This window comes from Microcaecilia unicolor, chromosome 12 (assembly GCF_901765095.1).
Source record: "Microcaecilia unicolor chromosome 12, aMicUni1.1, whole genome shotgun sequence".
Lineage (NCBI taxonomy): Eukaryota > Metazoa > Chordata > Amphibia > Gymnophiona > Siphonopidae > Microcaecilia > Microcaecilia unicolor.
This window is the reverse complement of record NC_044042.1, coordinates 104,241,835-104,264,022: the sequence shown is the minus strand read 5'-3', so window position 1 is coordinate 104,264,022 and position 22,188 is coordinate 104,241,835. Positions and strand designations below refer to the sequence as shown.

General features: G+C 48.8%; 1 protein-coding gene across 3 annotated transcripts in view; it reads left to right on the top strand.

The window, feature by feature from the left end:
- Window positions 1-21,081, top strand: part of ARHGAP27 (Rho GTPase activating protein 27) — a 258,259-nt gene extending 237,178 nt beyond the window's left edge. For all 3 annotated transcript variants that reach the window (XM_030220824.1, XM_030220826.1, XM_030220825.1), the window contains 3 exons: window positions 9,733-9,838; window positions 18,816-20,188; window positions 20,450-21,081. In XM_030220824.1, coding sequence (XP_030076684.1) covers window positions 9,733-9,838; window positions 18,816-18,993 — 284 coding nt within the window. In that variant the 3' untranslated portion in view covers window positions 18,994-20,188; window positions 20,450-21,081. The remainder of the gene's footprint in view (window positions 1-9,732; window positions 9,839-18,815; window positions 20,189-20,449) is intronic.
- Window positions 21,082-22,188: the final 1,107 nt, after the last annotated feature.

Here is a 22,188-nt window from a genome sequence, read left to right as displayed (position 1 = left end):
CGATATCACTTCCTGTTTCCTCATCAGCTGGATGCAACAGAAGGAAGTCTGCGGGGCTGCCACTGGAAATACCTCAGCGGTATGAGGTCAGATGAATTCTTTAAGGTGAGTTTCTCCGAGGACAAGCAGGCTGCTTGTTCTCACTGATGGGTGACGTCCACGGCAGCCCCTCCAATCGGAAACTTCACTAGCAAAGTCCTTTGCTAGTCCTCGCGCGTGCATGCGCGGCCGTCTTCCCGCCCGAACCGGCTCGTGTTCGTCAGTCTTCTTTTGTCCGCGCTCGGTACAGTCGTGGTTTGCGCCGTTCGCGCCCCTTAAGTTGACCCTTGCGCATCTTTTTGACTTTTCGCTAAAAAAAAAAAAAAAAAAAAAGGGATTCCGGAGAAGGGCCTTTTGGTCTTTTTCCCTTCCCCCTATTTCTAGTTTTTGGCCCCGTTAAGATTTCTTTCGTTTTCGGGGTAGGCCCCTTTGAGGCCTCGGGTCGAGTTTTTTTCTCCCCATCTTTTTGGTGCCTTACCGCAATTACGAGTTTTGATTTCGCCGGCGTGATTTTTCCGCCCATGTCATCGAAGTCTCCCAGCGGCTTCAAGAAGTGCACCCAGTGCGCCCGGATAATCTCGCTCACTGATAGGCACGCGTCGTGTCTTCAGTGTCTGGGGGCTGGGCACCGCCCACAGGCCTGCAGTCTTTGCGCCCTTTTACAGAAAAGAACTCAGGTAGCGAGATTGGCCCAGTGGAACGTTTTGTTCTCGGGCTCTTCGTCGGCATCGGCACCGGGAGTATCGAGTGCATCAACGTCGACAGCGTCAACACCTCCGCCCTCGGCCGCGACGGTATCGATTGCATCGAGGCATCGACCCTCTGCATCGTCGGGGCCAAGGCATCGGAAGGCTACGTCGGCGTCGGTGGTACTGGGACCTCCGCTTCTGCTGATGTCGTCGGACGGTGGTGCTTCGTCTGGAGTGCAGATGAGGGCTGTCCATTCCCCTGCTGGTGGCGGTGAGCCTTCGGGTGGGTCTTCCCCTACCCTGAGGGCTCCTGCGGTACAGCCCCCCCCCCCCCCCCCCCCCCCCGAGACCGACCTTCTTCGGCCTCGGCCCCGAGGAAGCGACGGTTGGATTCTACGTCCTCCTCGTCGGTACCGGGAAGCTCCGGTGACATGCTTCGTTTGAAAAAGTCAAAGAAGCATCGACACCGGTCTCCTTCCCGCGTCGGTACCGAGAGCTCTGGGTCGCCGAGGGAGTCAGCACCCAGTAGGCATCGGCACCGGGAGGACCGCTCACCCTCTGTTCAGGAGGTGTCGATGCGCTCCACCTTGGACAGCCCGGAACAGCCTCCACGCCCGGAACAGACTCTGACTTCGACTCCTGCATCGGCTTCCATGTCTTTCTCCACAGCCGCCCTGCACGAGAGTCTCCGGGCCGTTCTCCCAGAGATCCTGGGAGAGCTGTTGCGCCCTTCCCCTCCGGTACCGGGGGTGCTTGCGCCACCGGTAACCGTCGAGTGAGGCGCTGGCTGGCCCCTTGCCCGGGGTGAGGTCTCCGACATCGACGACTGCGGTCGCCTCCCAGGAAGGCTCCCCGACGAAGTCGGCGGAGGGAGCTTCACCGGTGCAGGCGAGGGAGTCTACCTCTCGACGCTCCCACCGTGGCCGTGGTTCCACGGAGTCGAGCCGGGCACGGCTTCAGACACAGGTTCGTGAACTTGTGTCTGATACCGATGGTGAGGCCTCGTGGGAGGAGGAGGAGGACATCAGATATTTCTCTGACGAGGAGTCTGATGGCCTTCCTTCAGATCCCACTCCCTCCCCTGAAAGGCAGCTTTCTCCTCCTGAGAGTCTGTCTTTTGCGGCCTTTGTCCGGGAGATGTCTACGGCCATCCCCTTCCCGGTGGTTGTGGAGGACGAGCCCAGGGCTGAAATGTTTGAGCTCCTGGACTATCCTTCTCCACCTAAGGAAGCGTCCACAGTACCCATGCATCATGTCCTAAAAAAGACATTGCTGGCGAACTGGACCAAGCCTTTAACTAATCCCCACATTCCCAAGAAGATCGAGTCCCAGTACCGGATCCATGGGGACCCAGAGCTGATGCGCACTCAGTTGCCTCACGACTCTGGAGTTGTGGATTTGGCCCTAAAGAAGGCTAAGAGTTCTAGGGAGCATGCTTCGGCGCCCCCGGGCAAAGACTCTAGAACCTTAGACTCCTTTGGGAGGAAGGCCTGCCATTCCTCTATGCTCGTGGCCAAAATTCAGTCTTACCAGCTCTACACAAGCATACACATGCGGAACAATGTGCGGCAGTTGGCGGGCTTGGTGGACAAGCTCCCTCCTGAGCAAGCCAAGCCATTTCATGAGGTGGTCAGGCAGCTGAAGGCGTGCAGAAAATTCCTGGCCAGAGGGGTGTATGACACCTTTGATGTTGCGTCCAGGGCCGCTGCTCAAGGTGTGGTGATGCGCAGACTCTCATGGCTGCGTGCCTCCGACCTGGAGAATAGGATCCAGCAGCGGATTGCGGACTCGCCTTGCCGTGCGGATAATATTTTTGGAGAAAAGGTCGAACAGGTGGTAGAGCAGCTCCACCAGCGGGATACCGCTTTCGACAAGTTCTCCCGCCGGCAGCCTTCAGCTTCTACCTCCACAGGTAGACGTTTTTATGGGGGAAGGAAGACTGTTCCCTACTCTTCTGGCAAGCGTAGGTACAATCCTCCTTCTCGACAGCCTGCGGCCCAGGCTAAGCCCCAGCGCGCTCGCTCTCGTCAGCAGCGTGCGACTCAGCAAGGCCCCTCGGCTCCCCAGCAAAAGCAAGGGACGAGCTTTTGACTGGCTCCAGCAGAGCATAGCCGACATGAAAGTGTCAGTGCCGGGCGATCTGCCGGTTGGGGGGAGGTTGAAAGTTTTTCACCAAAGGTGGCCTCTCATAACCTCCGATCAGTGGGTTCTCCAAATAGTCCGGCAAGGATACACTCTCAATTTGGTGTCCAAACCTCCAAATTGTCCACCGGGAGCTCAATCCTACAGCTTCCAGCACAAGCAGGTACTTGCAGAGGAACTCTCCGCCCTTCTCAGCGCCAATGCGGTCGAGCCCGTGCCATCTGGGCAAGAAGGGCTGGGATTCTATTCCAGGTACTTCCTTGTGGAAAAGAAAACAGGGGGGATGCGTCACATCCTAGACCTCAGGGCCCTGAACAAATATCTGGTCAAAGAGAAGTTCAGGATGCTTTCCCTGGGCACCCTTCTTCCCATGATTCAGGAAAACGACTGGCTATGCTCTCTGGACTTGAAGGACGCCTACACGCACATCCCGATACTGCCAGCTCACAGACAGTATCTGCGATTTCAGCTGGGCACACGTTACTTCCAGTACTGTGTGCTACCCTTTGGGCTCGCCTCTGCGCCCAGAGTGTTCACGAAGTGCTTGGCTGTAGTAGCAGCGGCGCTTCGCAGGCTGGGAGTGCACGTGTTCCCCTATCTCGACGATTGGCTGGTGAAGAACACATCCGAGGCAGGAGCTCTACAGTCCATGCAGATGACTATTCGCCTCCTGGAGCTACTGGGGTTTGTGATAAATTATCCAAAGTCCCATCTTCTTCCAGTACAGAGACTCGAATTCATAGGAGCTCTGCTGGATTCTCGGACGGCTCGTGCCTATCTCCCAGAGGCGAGAGCCAACAACTTGTCCCTCGTCTCGCGGGTGCGAGCGTCCCAGCAGATCACAGCTCGGCAGATGTTGAGATTGCTGGGCCACATGGCCTCCACAGTTCATGTGACTCCCATGGCTCGCCTTCACATGAGATCTGCTCAATGGACCCTAGCTTCCCAGTGGTTTCAGGCTGCTGGGGATCTAGAAGACGTGATCCACCTGTACACGAGTTTTCTCAAATCCCTGTATTGGTGGACGATTTGGTCCACTTTGACTCTGGGGACGTCCTTTCCAAATTCCTCAGCCACAAAAAGTGCTGACTACGGATGCGTCTCTCCTGGGGTGGGGAGCTCATGTCGATGGGCTTCACACCCAGGGAAGCTGGTCCCTCCAGGAACGCGATCTGCAGATCAATCTCCTGGAGTTACGAGCGGTCTGGAACGCTCTGAAGGCTTTCAGAGATCGGCTGTCCCACCAAATTATCCAAATTCAGACAGACAACCAGGTTGCCATGTATTACATCAACAAGCAGGGGGGCACCGGATCTCGCCCCTTGTGTCAGGAAGCCGTCAGCATGTGGCTTTGGGCTCGCCGTCAGGGCATGGTGCTCCAAGCCACATACCTGGCAGGCGTAAACAACAGTCTGGCCGACAGATTGAGCAGGATTATGCAACCTCACGAGTGGTCGCTCAACTCCAGAGTAGTGCGACAGATCTTCCAGGTGTGGGGCACCCCCTTGGTAGATCTCTTTGCATCTCGAGCCAACCACAAAGTCCCTCAGTTCTGTTCCAGGCTTCAGGCCAACGGCATACTGGCACCGGATGCCTTCCTCCTGGACTGGGGGGAAGGTCTGCTGTATGCTTATCCTCCCATACCTCTGGTGGGGAAGACTTTGTTGAAACTCAAGCAAGACCGAGGCACCATGATTCTGATTGCTCCTTTTTGGCCGCGTCAGATCTGGTTCCCTCTTCTTCTGGAGTTGTCCTCCGAAGAACCGTGGAGATTGGAGTGTTTTCCGACCCTCATCACACAGGACGAAGGGGCGCTTCTGCATCCCAACCTCCAGTCTCTGGCTCTCACGGCCTGGATGTTGAGAGCATACACTTTGCCTCTTTGGGTCTGTCAGAGGGTGTCTCCCGCATCTTGCTTGCTTCCAGGAAAGATTCCACTAAGAGGAGTTACTTTTTTCTATGGCGGAGGTTTGCCGTCTGGTGTGACAGCAAGACCCTAGATCCTCGCTCTTGTCCTACACAGACCCTGCTTGAATACCTTCTGCACTTGTCTGAGTCTGGTCTCAAGACCAACTCTGTAAGGGTTCACCTTAGTGCAATCAGTGCATACCATTACCGTGTGGAAGGTAAGCCGATCTCAGGACAGCCTTTAGTTGTTCGCTTCATGAGAGGTTTGCTTTTGTCAAAGCCCCCTGTCAAACCTCCTACAGTGTCATAGGATCTCAATGTCATTCTCACCCAGCTGATGAAACCTCCTTTTGAGCCACTGAACTCCTGCCATCTGAAGTACTTGACCTGGAAGGTCATTTTCTTGGTGGCAGTTACTTCAGCTCGTAGAGTCAGTGAGCTTCAGGCCCTGGTAGCCCAGGCCCCTTACACCAAATTTCATCATAACAGAGTAGTCCTCCGCACTCACCCTAAGTTCTTGCCAAAGGTTGTGTCGGAGTTCCATCTGAACCAGTCAATTGTCTTGCCAACATTCTTTCCCCGTCCTCATTCCTGCCCTGCTGAACGTCAGCTGCACACATTGGACTGCAAGAGAGCATTGGCCTTCTATCTGGAGCGGACACAGCCCAACAGACAGTCCGGCCAATTGTTTGTTTCTTTTGATCCCAACAGGAGGGGAGTGGCTGTGGGGAAATGCACCATATCCAATTGGCTAGCAGATTGCATTTCCTTCACTTACGCCCAGGCTGGGCTGGCTCTTGAGGGTCATGTCACGGCTCATAATGTTAGAGCCATGGCAGCGTCGGTAGCCCACTTGAAGTCAGCCACTATTGAAGAGATTTGCAGAGCTGCGACGTGGTCATCTGTCCACACATTCACATCTCATTACTGCCTGCAGCAGGATACCCGACGCGACAGTCGGTTCGGGCAGTCAGTGCTTCAGAATCTGTTCGGGGTTTAGAATCCAACTCCACCCCCCTAGGCCCATGTTTATTCTGTTCCAGGCTGCACTCTCAGTTAGTTGGATAAATTGTTAGGTCAATCTCAGTTATGTCCTCGCCGTTGCGAGGCCCAATTGACCATGGTTGTTGTTTTGAGTGAGCCTGGGGGCTAGGGATACCCCATCAGTGAGAACAAGCAGCCTGCTTGTCCTCGGAGAAAGCGAATGCTACATACCTGTAGAAGGTATTCTCCGAGGACAGCAGGCTGATTGTTCTCACAAACCCGGCCGCCTCCCCTTTGGAGTTGTGTCTTCCCTTGCTACATACGGGACTGACGAACACGAGCCGGTTCGGGCGGGAAGACGGCCGCGCATGCGCGGTGCGCATAGGCGCGCGAGGACTAGCAAAGGACTTTGCTAGTGAAGTTTCCGATTGGAGGGGCTGCCGTGGACATCACCCATCAGTGAGAACAATCAGCCTGCTGTCCTCGGAGAATACCTTCTACAGGTATGTAGCATTCGCTTTGTGGCCAGGTTTCATTTTTGATGCCAAAAGTGAGCTTTTTTGAACAGATTAGTAATGCACCAAAAAAAAAAATTCAGGCCTGATATTCAGCCAGTGATGATCAGCATTTTGCTAACCGCTGCTGGCGTTAAACTCAGAAATTCAATGCTAGGCTATGTCTGTGCACCAACATTGAATTTCCAGGTATGTGGAGCCATTTCTGGCCGGTTAAATCACTTTGAATATTGACCCATTCGGTTTTTGGAACTTTTTGATTTTTAGAATTTTGGATAAAACCCAGATCTCGGTGCCCCTAACAGTTACACATCTGCAGTTCCACCAGCCATAAATGTGTTGTAAAGTGACAGGGGGACACATGATTTACAGTAGTCTGTAAGTTATGTGCATGACTGAGAGCCCCCACACCTATTCCGTCTAGGCTCTGCTCATGTGTTTGCTTCCTCTTGCTAATACACTGTAAGGTCTCCACCACCGGGAGACTCTTGGAAAAGTCTCCTGCACCAGGAGACTCTTGAGTCCCTCGGCCCTTTAGCTGAGCTGTGTGCTGTAATCCACTGCTAAAGAGCACATGGCAATCCACAAGGTCAGATCATTATACTTTATTGTAATCCCTTTGTGTCAACTGCTCCTCCAATCCACCACAGCATTTCTCAAGAAGCATAGCAGTTCATCAGCATAGTATTTAAAACAAAACCCCCAAAAGGTTCCAAAATCTCAGCAGTTCATATAAAGCAGTTATGCAAAACAATTCCCCAAACACAGCAGTTCAGAAAGTGTTCAAAGTCCCAGCAGTTCATGTATAGCAGTTATGCCCAAAACCACCACTCCTCCTCTCTCCCTTTCAAAAGAAATCAACCTAGGGGGAGTGGCAAGGGTCCCTTCCCCAACTAGGCCAGCACATGACCACCACCCGCAAGACCGTTCCGTGGTAAACCTGTTCTCTCAGCTCCTCTTGTAGGATAGCCACCTTTTCCCTTCTTCTACCAGGCTCTCCTCCCGAGCAGCCCTCTCCTGTTTCACCTCTTTTCCTTCCAGTTTAGTCAGAGCAGCAGTCTCCATCGGCCCCTCTTGCTCTAGTTCCTCCCCCTTTTCTTCCCCTTGCCAGTCCTCCCCACACCCATTGCTCAGCTGCTCTCCATTTGCTTCATTGGGCAGGTTCATCCTGGCTCTCTGGAACAGGTTTTTCCAACTCCCTTCTCTTGACCTCCTCTGGGGGCTGTTGGGGATTGAAGTCCCTGTTTCTACCATGGGCTGCTGGGAATTGTAGTCTTTTCCTTTTCTCCAATCCCCCAGGGGAAAAGACTCCTTCCTTTCTCTACCTAGTCTCCCTCCCTCTCGTGCCTCCTCGTTCCTCCATTTGCCTTCATTCTCCCTCTCACCCTCATATTCCTCACAACACACAGTGGGGCTTATTTTCAAAGCACTTAGACTTACAAAGTTCCATAGGTTAAGTGAGTATTTTCAGAATAGCACTTAGGTGCCCTGCTGGTGCTTTTATGGGTAAACCGCCAATTCTAGACATGTGTGCAAGGGGTGGGTAAATGTGGGCACCTGGATTATAGAATTGGCCTCCACCTAGATAATGCTGCCCTACCCAGATCTTCAGTGCCATTCACTATCTGTATGCAGCATTGAATATCCACATTATTTTTAAACCACTACAGCCAGCAGTAAAAAAAAAAAAAAACACTGATTACAGCAGATGAATATTGACCCATGTATATTAAGTTTCCTCATTGTCTCTCCAAAGCAGTTCAGATGAATGGATTATGCTCTCCTACCAGCAGATGGAGACTGAGAGCTACTAAAGCTATGACATCACCCTATAATGAAGACAATCTAAATTTGAAAGTAGAGCTCTACTAGGATATCTGGATAAACCACTAATACAAATTGCATACAAATATTCCTGATAAATTTTTTGAGAATTTTTTTAAATGAGGAAAAAACCTCAAAATTATAAGGGAACACTCCTACGTTGGTATCACCAGCATTAGGGAGGTCCCTTAAATCATGGATAAAACAAAACCTCCTTTAAAATCTACTGTTGTGCCCGTTGGGTCTAAAAATGTAGACTAATTATTCTCAAATCAAACAACAGACCCGTTTACAAATATACTACGGGTCAATAGCACTTATCTTTTCAATCCACAGTCAGCTAGACACCTTCCACGGCCCGACCTTGGCTCAAATAAAGTGCTTTCTAAACCCTTAGCCAACGCTTCCACTTTATTTGAGCAGTCTGACACCACGGACCCTGAGGAAGGATTCGAAACTGAGGCCAAGGTCCGTATTTTCTCAGTCTCCAGCAGATAGTGAGTGAGTATCTGTGCAGTGCTGCTCTGGTTCAGAGGGCTCTCTATGTTTAGGTGGATGTTATTTTTCATGCAGCCAATAGTGGGGAGTGCACATTCCGAGTTCCTGGTCCCCCCCTCCCCCCCCCCCCGTGGCAGTTTCGTTGCCATTGAGTGGAGGAGTGGCCTAGTGGTTAGGGTGGTGGACTTTGGTCCTGGGAAACTGAGGAACTGAGTTCGATTCCCGGCACAGGCAGCTCCTTGTGACTCTGGGCAAGTCACTTAACCCTCCATTGCCTGCCACATTGAGCCTACCATGAGTGGGAAAGCGCGGGGTACAAATGTAACAAAAATAAAAAAATAAATTGTGCCTTGGCCCCTTCCCCTCAGTTTCTGAGAGAGGTTCCTTGAATGGCCCCTGGGTACAGAAAGACAATCAAGTTTAAGTTTTAAAAAAAATGTTCTGGGCTGCACAGCACGGATCTCTTATAGCAGTGCTTCTCAACACAGTCCTTGAGGCACATCTAGTCCCTTCAGGTTTTCAGGATATCCACAATGATTATACATGAGAGAGTTTTGCATGTACTGCCTCCTTGATATGTAAATCTCTCTCTTGCATATTCATTGTGGATATTCTGAAAACCTGATGGGACTAGGTGTGCCTCAAGGACTGTGTTGAGAAGCACTGCCTTCTAGGGCAATGTCACAGCTTTGGTAAATTGTTCTATCTGCTGGTAGGAGAGCATAGACCACTTGTCTGGACTGGTTTAGAGGGACTCAAGGAAAGAAAATTAGCAGGCAAAACCTAATTTTTCTTTAAATCTGTTGAAAGGCACACCTAAATGAAGCAAACAGTAGTAGCAGTGGTAATCTCCGAATAAGTGTATGCAGCATTGCTAAAAATATATGTCTAAATGTAAATGCGGTGACTGGCATTTAAATTAATAGGCTGACCACCACTGCAGACTATTGCCTTCATAAACCCTAATTATTTGTCCATGTTTGTATATGACTTTAAGGGCTTGCCGCCAAGAGAATCTGAGATGTATGTCTAAATTAATGGAACAGATGCTGTTGCTGCCTTATCTGGAGACCTTCCAGATTTCCTTCTGCTAACTGTTTTCACTGATATTTTTTTTGTTTTTTTTCCATAAGAAATTCCAGAACTAAATACCCGAGTAAAGTACATGAGAGAGCTGGTGCAGAGCCTACCCGTTCCCAATTATAACACCATGAAACTTCTTTTTGGGCACCTGTGCAGGTGAGTGGCATGTCAGCATGGGTCAAAAGGTAAGCATGTATCTATCACCTCAGGCATTTGCTCCAAGCACCGTGCACAGGGTCTGTGTGGCTCTTCTCACTTTCCCATAGCTTGCTTTGCATCAGCAGAAATTGGAAACTAGCAAAAACTTGTGGCAAAGTGCAGTAACATATTAAAAATGGAATTGAATGCAGGTTTTGCAAAATGGTTTAGCTTTTATTTTGTTTTTAAGCCATTTTTTACGGATGGACCTACTGGGCCTCTCCTATTTGTTAGATCTGATGGCTGAAAAATCAAACTTTATTACAGATGCTGTTGAAAAATTGATTATTATTAAATCAGGCATGGACACTTGCCATCTTGGAAGACAAGACAAGGTGTATTTCATGTATTAAAAAAAGGTGAAAGGATTGGTTCCGGGGATCATCTTATTTTTCATGTACGAGAGCTGAGACGAAGCTGTTTGCCCCGGACCACTTTAGTGCCTGGTTGCTTGCGGCGCCGGGGAGGCTTCGGACACCGCTGGCTTTTGCACCAATAGTGATGCCCCTGAGGAAAGCTTGGAGGTGGGTCTGTAGGTTTTACGGTTTGTCTGCGGAGTCCTCTCCGCTACTGCCAATCCAGGGTAACAGAGACTTCATGCCGGGCACTAGCTCAGAGGAGTTTACCAGGTGGGGCACAAAAAATTTACAATATCTATATCAGTTATATAATGCGGAGGGCACTCTGAAATCTTCTGAGGAACTGCAGTTGGAGTATGGGGTTAGGGGATTAAATTTCTTTTCTATGTTCCAGCTGCGTCACTATCTGAGATCCCTGCCGGCTTCCACTATGACAAAGCAGGCGTGGGAACAATTAGTTACCATATTGGGGTTAGATGCACAATTAAGGGTCCCACTCAAATATTATCACGCTTCATTGCGGGAACATTTGGGAGAGGTGGAATATGGTAAATTGACCAATTGCTGGAATAAGGAGCTAGCGATGAACCTCCAGATGGAAACGGTAAAGGTTTGTCTTTTGGGAACCCAAAGACTGACGGAGAATGTGACGTTGCAAGAAACACATTATAAATTTGTGATGAGGATGTATATTTCACCCCATAGAGCATACAGGGCAACAATGGGGACGGAGGATAGATGCAAGAAGTGCGCTCAATCCCCAGCTGACCTAGGACATATGTTCTGGAGGTGTCCGAGGATCCTTGGGTTTTGGCGCCAAGTTAGTCAGCATGTGTCTGGGTTATGGGGGGTAGTTTGGAGACCAGCTCCATCTCAACTGTTTGAGGTGTTCAGAGTGTTACCATTTGCTCCTCGGGGCCTCAAATGCTTCTTAAAAAAAACAGTCTTGGTTGGAAAGAAATCGATTCTTCAACAGTGGATAACCGGAGACCCGCCTACATTGCAACACTGGCGATCTAATATGATACACCTCTGCGCATTGGAGCGTAGGGGAATAGAAGACCTATCCTCGCCACAAGGAGATAGACTTTGCCAAGTTTGGTCCCCTTTCTGGGACTCATTGACTGCAGTAGCGCGTAGTAGAATTTTGAATTCTTAAGTGCGATATAGAGTGGAGGAGTCTGGGGGGGGGGGGGCGGGGGGAGTTGAGCTGTTCAAGAGAAAGGGGATGGGGGTAAGGTGGGGGGGGGGGAAAGCAAAATGTATTTGCACTGTTTTGTATTTGATCCTTATGAGAAGACTTTAGTGGTGTATGGAGTATCCCTCCAAGGACAGTATTGTGTTTGTTTCTCATTGCACTAATAAACATATTTAAACATAAAAAAAGGTGAAAAGACAGCCAGCATTGTTAAAAGGTGAAGAGAAAGAGGCTGTTAGTGTCGCGTCTCTCGCGCTTGCCGCGCTCTCGAGGACCTTGGCATACCTTCAGGCTTCTTCCCCGGAAGCGCGGGGTTTGTGAGTCCTTTAGGCAAAATCACCTTCCAGGTAGAGAGGAGATAAGACTGGACCGGAACTCCGGACTGGAGTTCTACACCGGAACACTCGGAACTGGAACGCACCGGACGGATGCGCACTGGAGTGAGGCCCACTGGACTGGACACACTGGAGTGGCCCCACTGGACTGAAACATACAGGAGTGAAACCCGCTGGACTGGAACACACTGGAGCGGAACCCGCGGAACTGGAACACCCTGGACCTAGGCTTCACCTACACTTGACTGCCTTCCCCTCGGGTTGAGCCCTCAGGTTCTGGCAGCCGGTAGGACTTACAGGAACAGCAGGAATGAAGGTCCAGGGGTGCCCCCTGGCCCCTAGGCGAAGGCAAGACAGACAAGCAGGGTCTGTCCGGGTTCTGGCAGTCGGCAGGATTCAACACTGTCTCTGGAGGTGGCTAGCAGGACGGCTAGCTGAAGTCACTGTCTCCGCAGGAGGGCTAGCAGGACGGCTAGCAGGAGATGCAACACTTGTCTCTGGAGGTGGCTAGCAGGACGGCTAGCTGAAGTCACTGTCTCCGCAGGAGGGCTAGCAGGACGGCTAGCAGGAGATGCAACACTTGTCTCTGGAGGTGGCTAGCAGGACGGCTAGCTGAAGTCACTGTCTCCGCAGGAGGGCTAGCAGGAGATGCAACACTGTCTCTGGAGGTGGCTAGCAGGACGGCTAGCTGAAGTCACTGTCTCCGCAGGAGGGCTAGCAGGACGGCTAGCAGGAGATGCAACACTGTCTCTGGAGGTGGCTAGCAGGACGGCTAGCTGAAGTCACTGTCTCCGCAGGAGGGCTAGCAGGACGGCTAGCTGAACGGAACACAGTCTTGGGATAGTGGCTAGCAAGGGCGGCTAGTCTAACACTAGGAACAAACACAGTCTTGGGATAGTGGCTAGCAAGGGCGGCTAGTCTAACACTAGGAACAAACACAGTCTAGGGATAGTGACTAGCGAGGGCGACCAGTCTAACACTAGGGACAAACACAGTCTCGGGATAGTGACTAGCAAGGGCGGCCAGTCTAACACTAGGGACAAACACAGTCTCGGGATAGTGACTAGCAAGGGCGGCCAGTCTAACACTAGGAACAAACACAGTCTTGGGATAGTGACTAGCAAGGGCGGCTAGTCTAACACTAAACAACCACAGTGAACTAGTAGAGCTATGCACAGGCTACAAGCCACACGGTGCCTAAGCTGGCTAGTCTATCACTGGAAACAAACACAGAGAACTAGCAGAGCTATGCACAGGCCACAAGCCAGACGGTGCCTAAGTTACTAGTCATGCACTGGAAACAAACACAGAGAACTAGTAGAGCTATGCACAGGCAACAAGCCAGACGGTGCCTAAGCTAACTAGTCATACACTGGAAACAAACACAGAGAACTAGTAGAGCTATGCACAGGCAACAAGCCAGACGGTGCCTAAGCTAACTAGTCATACACTGGAAACAAACACAGAGAACTAGTAGAGCTATGCACAGGCAACAAGCCAGACGGTGCCTAAGCTAACTAGCCATACACTGGAAACAAACACAGAGAACTAGCAGAGCTATGCACAGGCTTACAAGCCAGACGGTGCCTAAGCTAGCTAGTGTGAACAAACATAGAACACTAGCAAAGCTATACACAGGCTACAAGCCACACGGTGCCTAAGCTAGCTAGTATACACAAACATAGAAACTCACTCAGAGCAAACACTGAAACTGTGTACAGAGCACTCTATACAGCAGGACCTTTAGATGAGATGAGATGAGATGAGATGCAAAGGCCAGGACTGTAGTCTCCAAGTGATTAATAAAGCCCTTCAACACCAGGGCCACAGCTGCAGCAATCACCTTGTGACCAAACAGAGGCTTGACACTCAGAGCAGGCATCCCATAGGAAGGAACAGCGGGAGCCATCTTGGATACTGGCAAAGAGGAAGAGGCGGCAGCCATCTTGGAAGAGGCAAAGCCCACACAGGTGAGGTTCAGTAAGGCAATCAGCACACAGAGCCAGAGAGAACCTAAGACAGACACAGACACAGAGACAAGCAGAAGCCAGCACAGACACTGACTCCCAGAAACAGGGTAAGTCTGAGGGTTGGCACGGCCACAGACGGGACAGTTAGAGCCAAAATAACATCCTTCAACGAATGGAAAAAGGATCCGAATGAAGAAAATAAAAAGCAACTCTGGAATTCGCTGCTGGAAAAGGTGGTTGAGGCGGTTAACTTAGCAGACTTCAAAAAAGGGTTGGACGGCTTCCTGGAGGAAAAAGCCATAGAATGCTATTGAATGGACGAGGGAATAATGCAGTATTTCTAGGATAGGCGGGACAAATTGCTTGTTTTTTGGCCGCTGTCGGTGACAGGGTGCTGGGCTCGATGGACCCTTGGTTTGTCCCAGCATGGCGATGCTTATGTACTTATACGTAACATAAGCACTGGCAAGTTAAATGCAAAGCATTGATAAAGAAGGCTAAAAAAGAATATGAAGAGAAACTTGGCACAGAGGCAACAACTTTTCCAGATATATCAGAAGCAGAAAGCCTATGAGGGAATCTCTGGAACCAATAGACAAGGAGCAAAAGGAGCAATCAGGGAGGACAAGCCCATAGCAGAGAGGCTGAATTAATTCTTTGCCTCAGTCTTTACTGAAGATGTAAAAGATCTACCTGAACCAGAGATGGTTTTCAAGGACGACGATGTGGAGGAACTGAAAGAAATCTCAGGGAACCTGGACGATGTACTGAGCCAAATTAACAAATTAAAGAGTCATAAATCGCATGGACTGGATGGTATGGTGCTGAAAGAACACAAAATTGCTGATCTGCTGTTAGTGATCTGTAACCTGACATTAAAATCTTCTGTAGTACCTGAAGATTGGAGTGTGCCCAATGAAACGCCATTTTAAAAAGGGCTCCAGGGGTGGTCCAGGAAATTATAGACTGGTAAGCCTGACTTCAATCCTAAGCAAAATTGTGGAAACTGTTATAAAAAATAAAATTACAGAACACATACACAACATAGTTTAACGGGACAGAGTCTGCATGCATTCAGCCAAGGGAAGTCTTGGCTCACCAATTTCCTTCAGTTCTTTGAAGGTGTGAATAAGCTTGTGGATAAAGGTGAGCTGGTTGATGTAGTATATCTAGATTTTATTTATTTGTTTGTTACATTTGTACCCCACATTTTCCCACCTCTTTGTAGGTTCAATGTGGCTTACATAGTGCCGGAGAGCAGTTGCAGACTCCAGTGTATACAAATACAAGGTGAAGTTGTGATAGGGTAAGGTTTCATGTGGTAGGACTACATTGTGGAATCGTTCGACGGGAGAGTTCGGTGATGGCCCTTACAAACTTTAGTGTTGTTGTGTCGCAGAGATCAGGCATTTACGTTGGATCTGTAGGGTATACCTTTTTAAACAGGTGGGTCTTGAGTGTCTTTCTGATGTGTAGATGGTCTTATATGGTTTTCAAGTCTTTTGGTAGTGTGTTCCACAGTTGTGTGCTGATGTAGGAAAAACTGGATGCGTAAGTTGATTTGTATTTGAGTCCTTTGCAGCTTGGGTAGTGTAGATTTAAGTACGTTCGTGTTGATACGGATGAGTTTCTGGTTGGTAGGTCAATTAGGCTTGTCACGTAATCCGGTGCTTCACCATATATGATTTTATGAACCATAGTACAGATTTTGAAGGCAATGCGTTCTTTGATTGGGAGCCAGTGTAGTTTTTCGCGAAGGGGTTTTGCGCTTTCAAATCGTGTTTTTCCGAAGATGAGTCTTGCAGCCGTGTTTTGTGCGGTCTGAAGTTTCTTTAGGATTTGTTCTTTGCATCCTGCGTAGATTCCATTGCAGTAGTCAGCATGGCTCAGTACCATCGATTGTATCAGGTTGCGGGATGTTTCCCTCGGGAAGTATTGTTTCACGCGCTTGAGTCCACATTGAGTAGAACATTTTCTTTGTTGTGGATTTTACTTGGCTTTCTAGTGTAATGTTGCGGTCCACTGTAACGTTGAGGATTTTCAGGCTGTCTGAGACAGGGAGGGTGTGGTCTGAGAAAATTAAAAGGTCATGGGACAGGAGGCAGTGTTGTTTTGTGGATAAGGAATGGGTTATTGGACAGAAAACAGAGGGTAGGGTTAAACGGCCATTTTTCTCAATAGAGGAGGGTGAATAGTGGAGTGCCACAGGGATCTGTACAGGAAATCGGAACAACAAGTGATGTGATTGCATTTGCAGATGACACAAAACTATTCAGTTGTTAAAACACATGTGGACTCTGAAATATTCCAGGAAGACCTTAGGAAATTGGAAGACTGGGCATTCAAATGGCAGATGAAATATAATGTAGACATATGCAAAGAGATACATACTGGAAAGAATAATCCAAATCATAGTTACCTGATGCTAGGGTTCACCTTAGGAGTCAGCACTCAAGAAAAAGATCTAGGTGCCATCGTAGACAATATGCTCAAATCTGTCCAGTGTGTGGCACAGCCAAAAAAGCCAACAGGATGCTAGGAATTATTAGGAAAGGGTTGGAAAATAAGACAAGAATATTATAATGCCTCAGTATTGCTCTATGGTGCGACCTCACCTTGAGTACTACTACTACTACTTGACATTTCTAGAGCTGTACTAGGGTTACGCAGCGCTGTACAGTTTAACAAAGAAGGACAGTCCCTGCTCAAAGGAGCTTACAACCTAAAGGACGAAATGTTAAAGGAGCTTACAATCTAAAGGACGAAATGTCAAATTGGGGCAGTCTAGATTTCCTGAATAGAGGTAAGTGGTTAGGTGCTGAAGGCGATATTGAAGAGGTGGGCTTTGAGCAAGAATTTGAAGATGGGCAGGGAAGGGGCCTGGCGTATGGGCTCAGAGAGTTTATTCCAAGCATAGGGTGAGGCAAGGCAGAAAGGGCGAAGCCTGGAGTACTGCATTCAATTCTGGTCAACATATCTCAAAAAATATATAGCAGAATTAGAAAAGGTTACAAGAAGAGTGACCAAAATGATAAAGGGGATGGAACTCCTCCCATATGAGGAAAGGCTAAAGAGGTTAGGGTTCTTCAGCTTGGAAAAGAGAAAACTAAGGGAGGATATGATTGAGGTCTTTAAAATCCTGAGTGGTGTAGAGCAGGTAAAAGTGAATCGATTTTTCACTCTTTCATAAAGTTCAAAGACCAGGGGGACACTCAATGAAATGATATGGAAATACTTTTAAAACAAATAGGTGGAAATATTTTTTCACTATATGAATAGTTAAGCTCTGGAACGTGCTGCTGGAGGATGTGGTAACAGCAGTTAGATTATGTGGGTTTAAAAAAAGGTTTGGACAAGTTTCTGGAGGAAACGTCCATAGCCTGTTATTGAGATGGACATGGGGGAAGCCACTGCTTGTCCTGGGGATTGGTAGCATGGAATGTTGCTGCTATTTGAGAATCTACCAGGTACTTGTGACCTGGATTGGTCAGTCTTGAAACGGGTTACTGGATTAAATGGATCACTGGTCTGACCCAGTATGGCTGTTCTTATGGCCTACTGTACATGCATGTGCCTCTTTTGTTTCTGCCATGTATTCATGAACAATTACACCTGCCTCGGAGCCGTTCCTGGCCGGTTAAAAAGCGCTGAATATTGGCCAGAATGTGCCCAAGAGTCTTGCCTAGCACTGCTGCCTTTTAACTAAATAGGGGAACCCACGCGTATCTCAGTGACATACTGTGATGTCACCAAGATTCGTCAGATAAGTAAAAGGTCAGATAAGCGAGAGATAAGTGCATATAAGTGTCAATCCCACCCTGCTCCACCTATTCACCCTGGAAACACTTACTCGTATCAGGTAGATGATATGTGGTAATATAATAATTGCACTATGGGTAGACACCTACAGAGACACTGTTTTATAAAGACAAGTAGGCATCCAGGGTGCCTTCAGGATCAAGTTTGGGAACCTCTGTATTAGTGTATTTGATAATCTTCATATATATGTGGTAAACCTTGCTCCTGTGCATACCCATCGACAAAGCACGTGACATCTTGTCATGGTTGAGAGGTCATGTACATGCAAGAATGACATTATTACATTACCCTCTGTGTCCTCTCTTTATGTGATTCATCTTATGCAGTTAAGTGATGAATATTGCACTCAACTGCACAAGTGTTAGCCAGCCATGTATGCCTGGATATTCAATGCCAGTTGCTGGACATGGACTCGGCACTGAAAATTTGGAAATAAAGCTGCCGGTGGCCAGAAAACGCTGAGCACTGCTAGCTGAATATCAGCCGGTATGTTACTGTGCTCTGGGCTCAATCCCCTCATAAAAATCGCTCTCTAGGCTCAGGGGTGTAGCCAAACCTGCCATTTTGGATGGGCCCTTCCCACCCCCACCCCCCATGCATATAGAGAATACAGGGGGGTTTTTTAACCTACCTTTCCACCCCTGCATACCTCTCTCCATCTCCTTTCCCTTCCATTCCCGCTTCCCTAAGTTACATGTCTTTATCTTTCTCCCTCTCCTCTGCCCCAGATCCAGCATCTGCTCGTACCTCCCACCAGCGGCCCTACATCTACCCATCTCTCTCTGACCCCCACCCCCCAGTCTATCTCAGAGCTGTCGCCAGCAGCAGTTCTTATAGGCAACCTGCCTCTCGCCAGTGAAGAAACAGGAAGTGACATCATCAAGGGCGGGACGTGGTAGAGAGAAGTCTGCAGGGCCAGTGCAGGTTGCCTATAAGAATCGCCACCTGTGACGGTTCTGAGGTAGACCGGGGGCTGAGGGGGTGATTTCTGAGAGAGACAGGCAGATGCTGGGCTGCAAATGGAGATGAGGGAGAGAGGGGAGTGAGGTGCCACTACTGAAGTGTTTGAGGGGTAGGCCTGAGACAAGAATGGGTAGGCCTGTGCCCACTCGTAACTATGCCAGTATCCAGGCTGTACAAGCTTTTATCTTTGCTCATTTGTAGCTCTCATCTCTAGAGGAGGCTCAATACACAGCCAGTAATAAAGTCCATCTATCATAACATCACTTGTTCTCTCTTGCACTGCATCCCTAGGGTGATTGAGCAGCGGGAGGAAAATCGCATGTCTACACAGAGCATCGCCATCGTGTTCGGACCCACTTTGCTGAAGCCTGAGACTGAGAGTGGGAATATCACCATGTTTATGGTCTTCCAGAACCAGATCGTGGAGCACATCCTGCAGAACTATCCTTACATCTTTGGGGACAGTTGAGCCACTTCCACCCACCCTCATTAGAGGGATGAGATCAGACACTGCACAAAATAACGGCGCCGGTTCGCCTATGATAAACTGTATATACAGTGTGAATACTGAGATACATATGGTTCTTTGTATATGGTTAATGATTATACTGTCTGAAATGCAGGTGTATAATGGAGAACTATTGCCTGGTGTGGTGCTGTGGGGATAATATGAAAAAAAAAAGTGGTGTTTGGATTTGAATACTTATCAAAACCATTCATTTTTTTCTATCCAGTGGCCAAGAGCTCCTTAAAATATGAATTAGGAAACCCCTAAAATGGCTTTCAGAGCTGTTTGCTTGTACTCTCCTGCATACGGGACCAGTCGTCGGCCAGAACCTGTGTGGGCCAGAGAGTGCCTGGGACAGAGGAACTTGGAGTGTGTGCAGAATCCTGCCCATGGGACAATAATGTTGTGATTCCTCCCACAGGGCTTGGAGAAGCCCCAGAATCCCATGTTTAGCCACCAAGCCCATATAAGGGCTGTAAAGCGTCTGCTGCAAGCCCCCCCCCCCCCCCCCCCCCCAGCACAACTCTGCAGTATTCAATTCCTACTTAGCTTTCCTTAGTCCACACCTTCTTCTGCCCCTTGTGCACAGCTTGAAGAGATTAAAGCCATTTGTAATTATTCTTGATAATGTTACTTCCTCTGGGAATGCACTTTTGCTTACTGAACACATCTTCCCCGCCTCTTTTTCTAACAACCTCCCAGCAGGCCTGGGTATACACACAAGCTAAAGAGGGCAGCAGATTCTGGAGATAGTAAAGTTCCTTGGCTGAAGTGCTCTTCTTGTCACCCCTCACTCCTCTCGGAGTAGTCATTGGCTTCCATCTCTACAAAGAGGCCCAGGGGTCCTCTCATCTCTTTCCTAGGCCTGATTGTGGTAGTGACAGAGTATGAAGGGTGGAATCCATGCATGCTTCAGGTCTAGGCTCAGCTTCCTGTATGATAGCACCCTTAGTTCCAACACTACTGTCATCAGAAGTCAGTGCCTGTAGAACTGAGTAAGCGCAGTCCAGACATGCAGGTAGCAGGGTGGTCTGTAGGCTTCCACGTGGGAGATGGGGACATGCGAGTACAGGGTCTCAGGTGGTTTAGTTTCTGTGCTCTGTCAGAACCAGAGCCATGCTTAGATCGCTCTGGGGCAGGGGAAAGGAGAGGGTTGGTGGGAGGGAGGGAGGGAGGTAGTGAAGAGGAAGAGAGAAGAGATCTGCTGTTGGGAGAGAGGAGACTTTGGTCCCGGGGAACTGAGGAAATGAGTTCGATTCCCGGCACAGGCAAGTCACTTAACCCTCCATTGCCCCATGTAAGCCGCATTGAGCCTGCCATGAGTGGGAAAGTGCGGGGTACAAATGTAACAATCAGAGAGGGAAAAGGGGGGAAATTGGAGTGGAGGTCTTGAGAGCTGTGGTTATTTAGATCAGAGATGGGGATGGAGATAGTGATATGGGTAGTAAAGCCAAAATCCATTACTGCTGCCCTGCTCTTTCCAGTACAGACTCCCCTAGCTGCTCTCACCCAGCCTGGTTCCTAGCCCTTTCTTTCAACTGTAGGCTACTGTCACAGCCACCTTGTCCCGCCTAGCCAGCCTGTCCCCTAACATCTTCCCAACCTCTGTCAGCAACCTTTCTGCCTTTCTACCAGTCCTTTCCTGTTAGGCCTTCCCTGCTGCTCTCCCTCAGCCCCTCCCAACACAATCTGCCTTCCCCTCAGCACATTCCTATGCAGAGTGTCATTAAAATGCCCTAGATGAAGCTGGAGCACTGCTTAAAATTATTTCAAACGTGCAGAAAAACATTAGGATAAATAAATCTGTGGACCTCTCTGCTGGCATTTCCCTTGTTCCTTTGAGGAAAAAAAAGATGTGGTGCTTGGGAAACTATCTGAAGCTTGGCCACAAATACCAGCCTTAAGCCACGCTGCAGCTGTGGTGTTTGTCATCTGTATCCTGTGCTAATACCACTCTCATGCACCTAAAAAGGAAATGGTGCATGTGTGTTACCCCAGACAAAATTGAAATAAAATAATCTTCTCTGGAAAGAGGCAGAATAGATAGTACAGTACTGTGAGGTCTGTTTGTAGCCTTGCTGCTGTGAAAATATTTGTACTTGGTATGTTCCATATTTGTGAGTTTGTGTGGTGCATGCATGAGAGTTTCTGATGATATAGGAGAAGCTGGTAGAGTCAGTTTACTCACAATCATGAAGAGTGTATGTGAGTAGTGTACATATATAAAGTACCTATAGTGGAGGAGTGGCCTAGTGGTTAGGGTGGTGGACTTTGGTCCTGGGGAACTGAGGAACTGAGTTTGATTCCCACTTCAGGCACAGGCAGCTCCTTAACCCTCCATTGCCCCATGTAAGCCGCATTGAGCCTGCCATGAGTGGGAAAGCGCAGGGTACAAATGTAACAAAGATAAAATAGATACTATTGGAGATTCTACATGGAATGTTGCTACTATTGGAGATTCTACGTGGAATATTGCTACTGTTGGAGATTCTACATGGAATGTTGCTACTATTGGAGATTCTACATGGAATATTGCTACTATTGGAGATTCTACATGGAATCTTGTTATTCCACTAGCAACATTCCATGTAGAAGGCTTTGCAGGCTTCTGTTTCTGTGAGTCTGACGTCCTGCACGTATGTGCAGGACGTCAGACTCGCAGAAGCCTGCGCGGCCACATTGGTGATCTGCAAGGGCCGACTTCTACATGGAACGTTGCTAGTGGAATAGCAACATTCCATGTAGAATCTCAAATAGTAGCAACAATGGAGGAGTGGCCTAGTGGTTAGGGTGGTGGACTTTTGTCCTGGGGAACTGAGGAACGGAATTCGATTCCCACTTCAGGCACAGGCAGCTCCTTGTGACTCTGGGCAAGTCACTTAACCCTCCATTGCCCCATGTAAGCCACATTGAGTCTGCCAAGAGTGTGAAAGCGCAGGGTACAAATGTAACAAAAATAAAATAGATACTATTGGAGATTCTACATGGAATGTTGCTACTATTGGAGATTCTACATGGAATGTTGCTACTGTTGGAGATTCTACATGGAATGTTGCTACTATTGGAGATTCTACATGGAATGTTGCTATTCCACTAGCAATGTTCCATGTAGAAGGCTGCGCAGGCTTCTGTTTCTGTGAGTCTGACGTCCTGCAC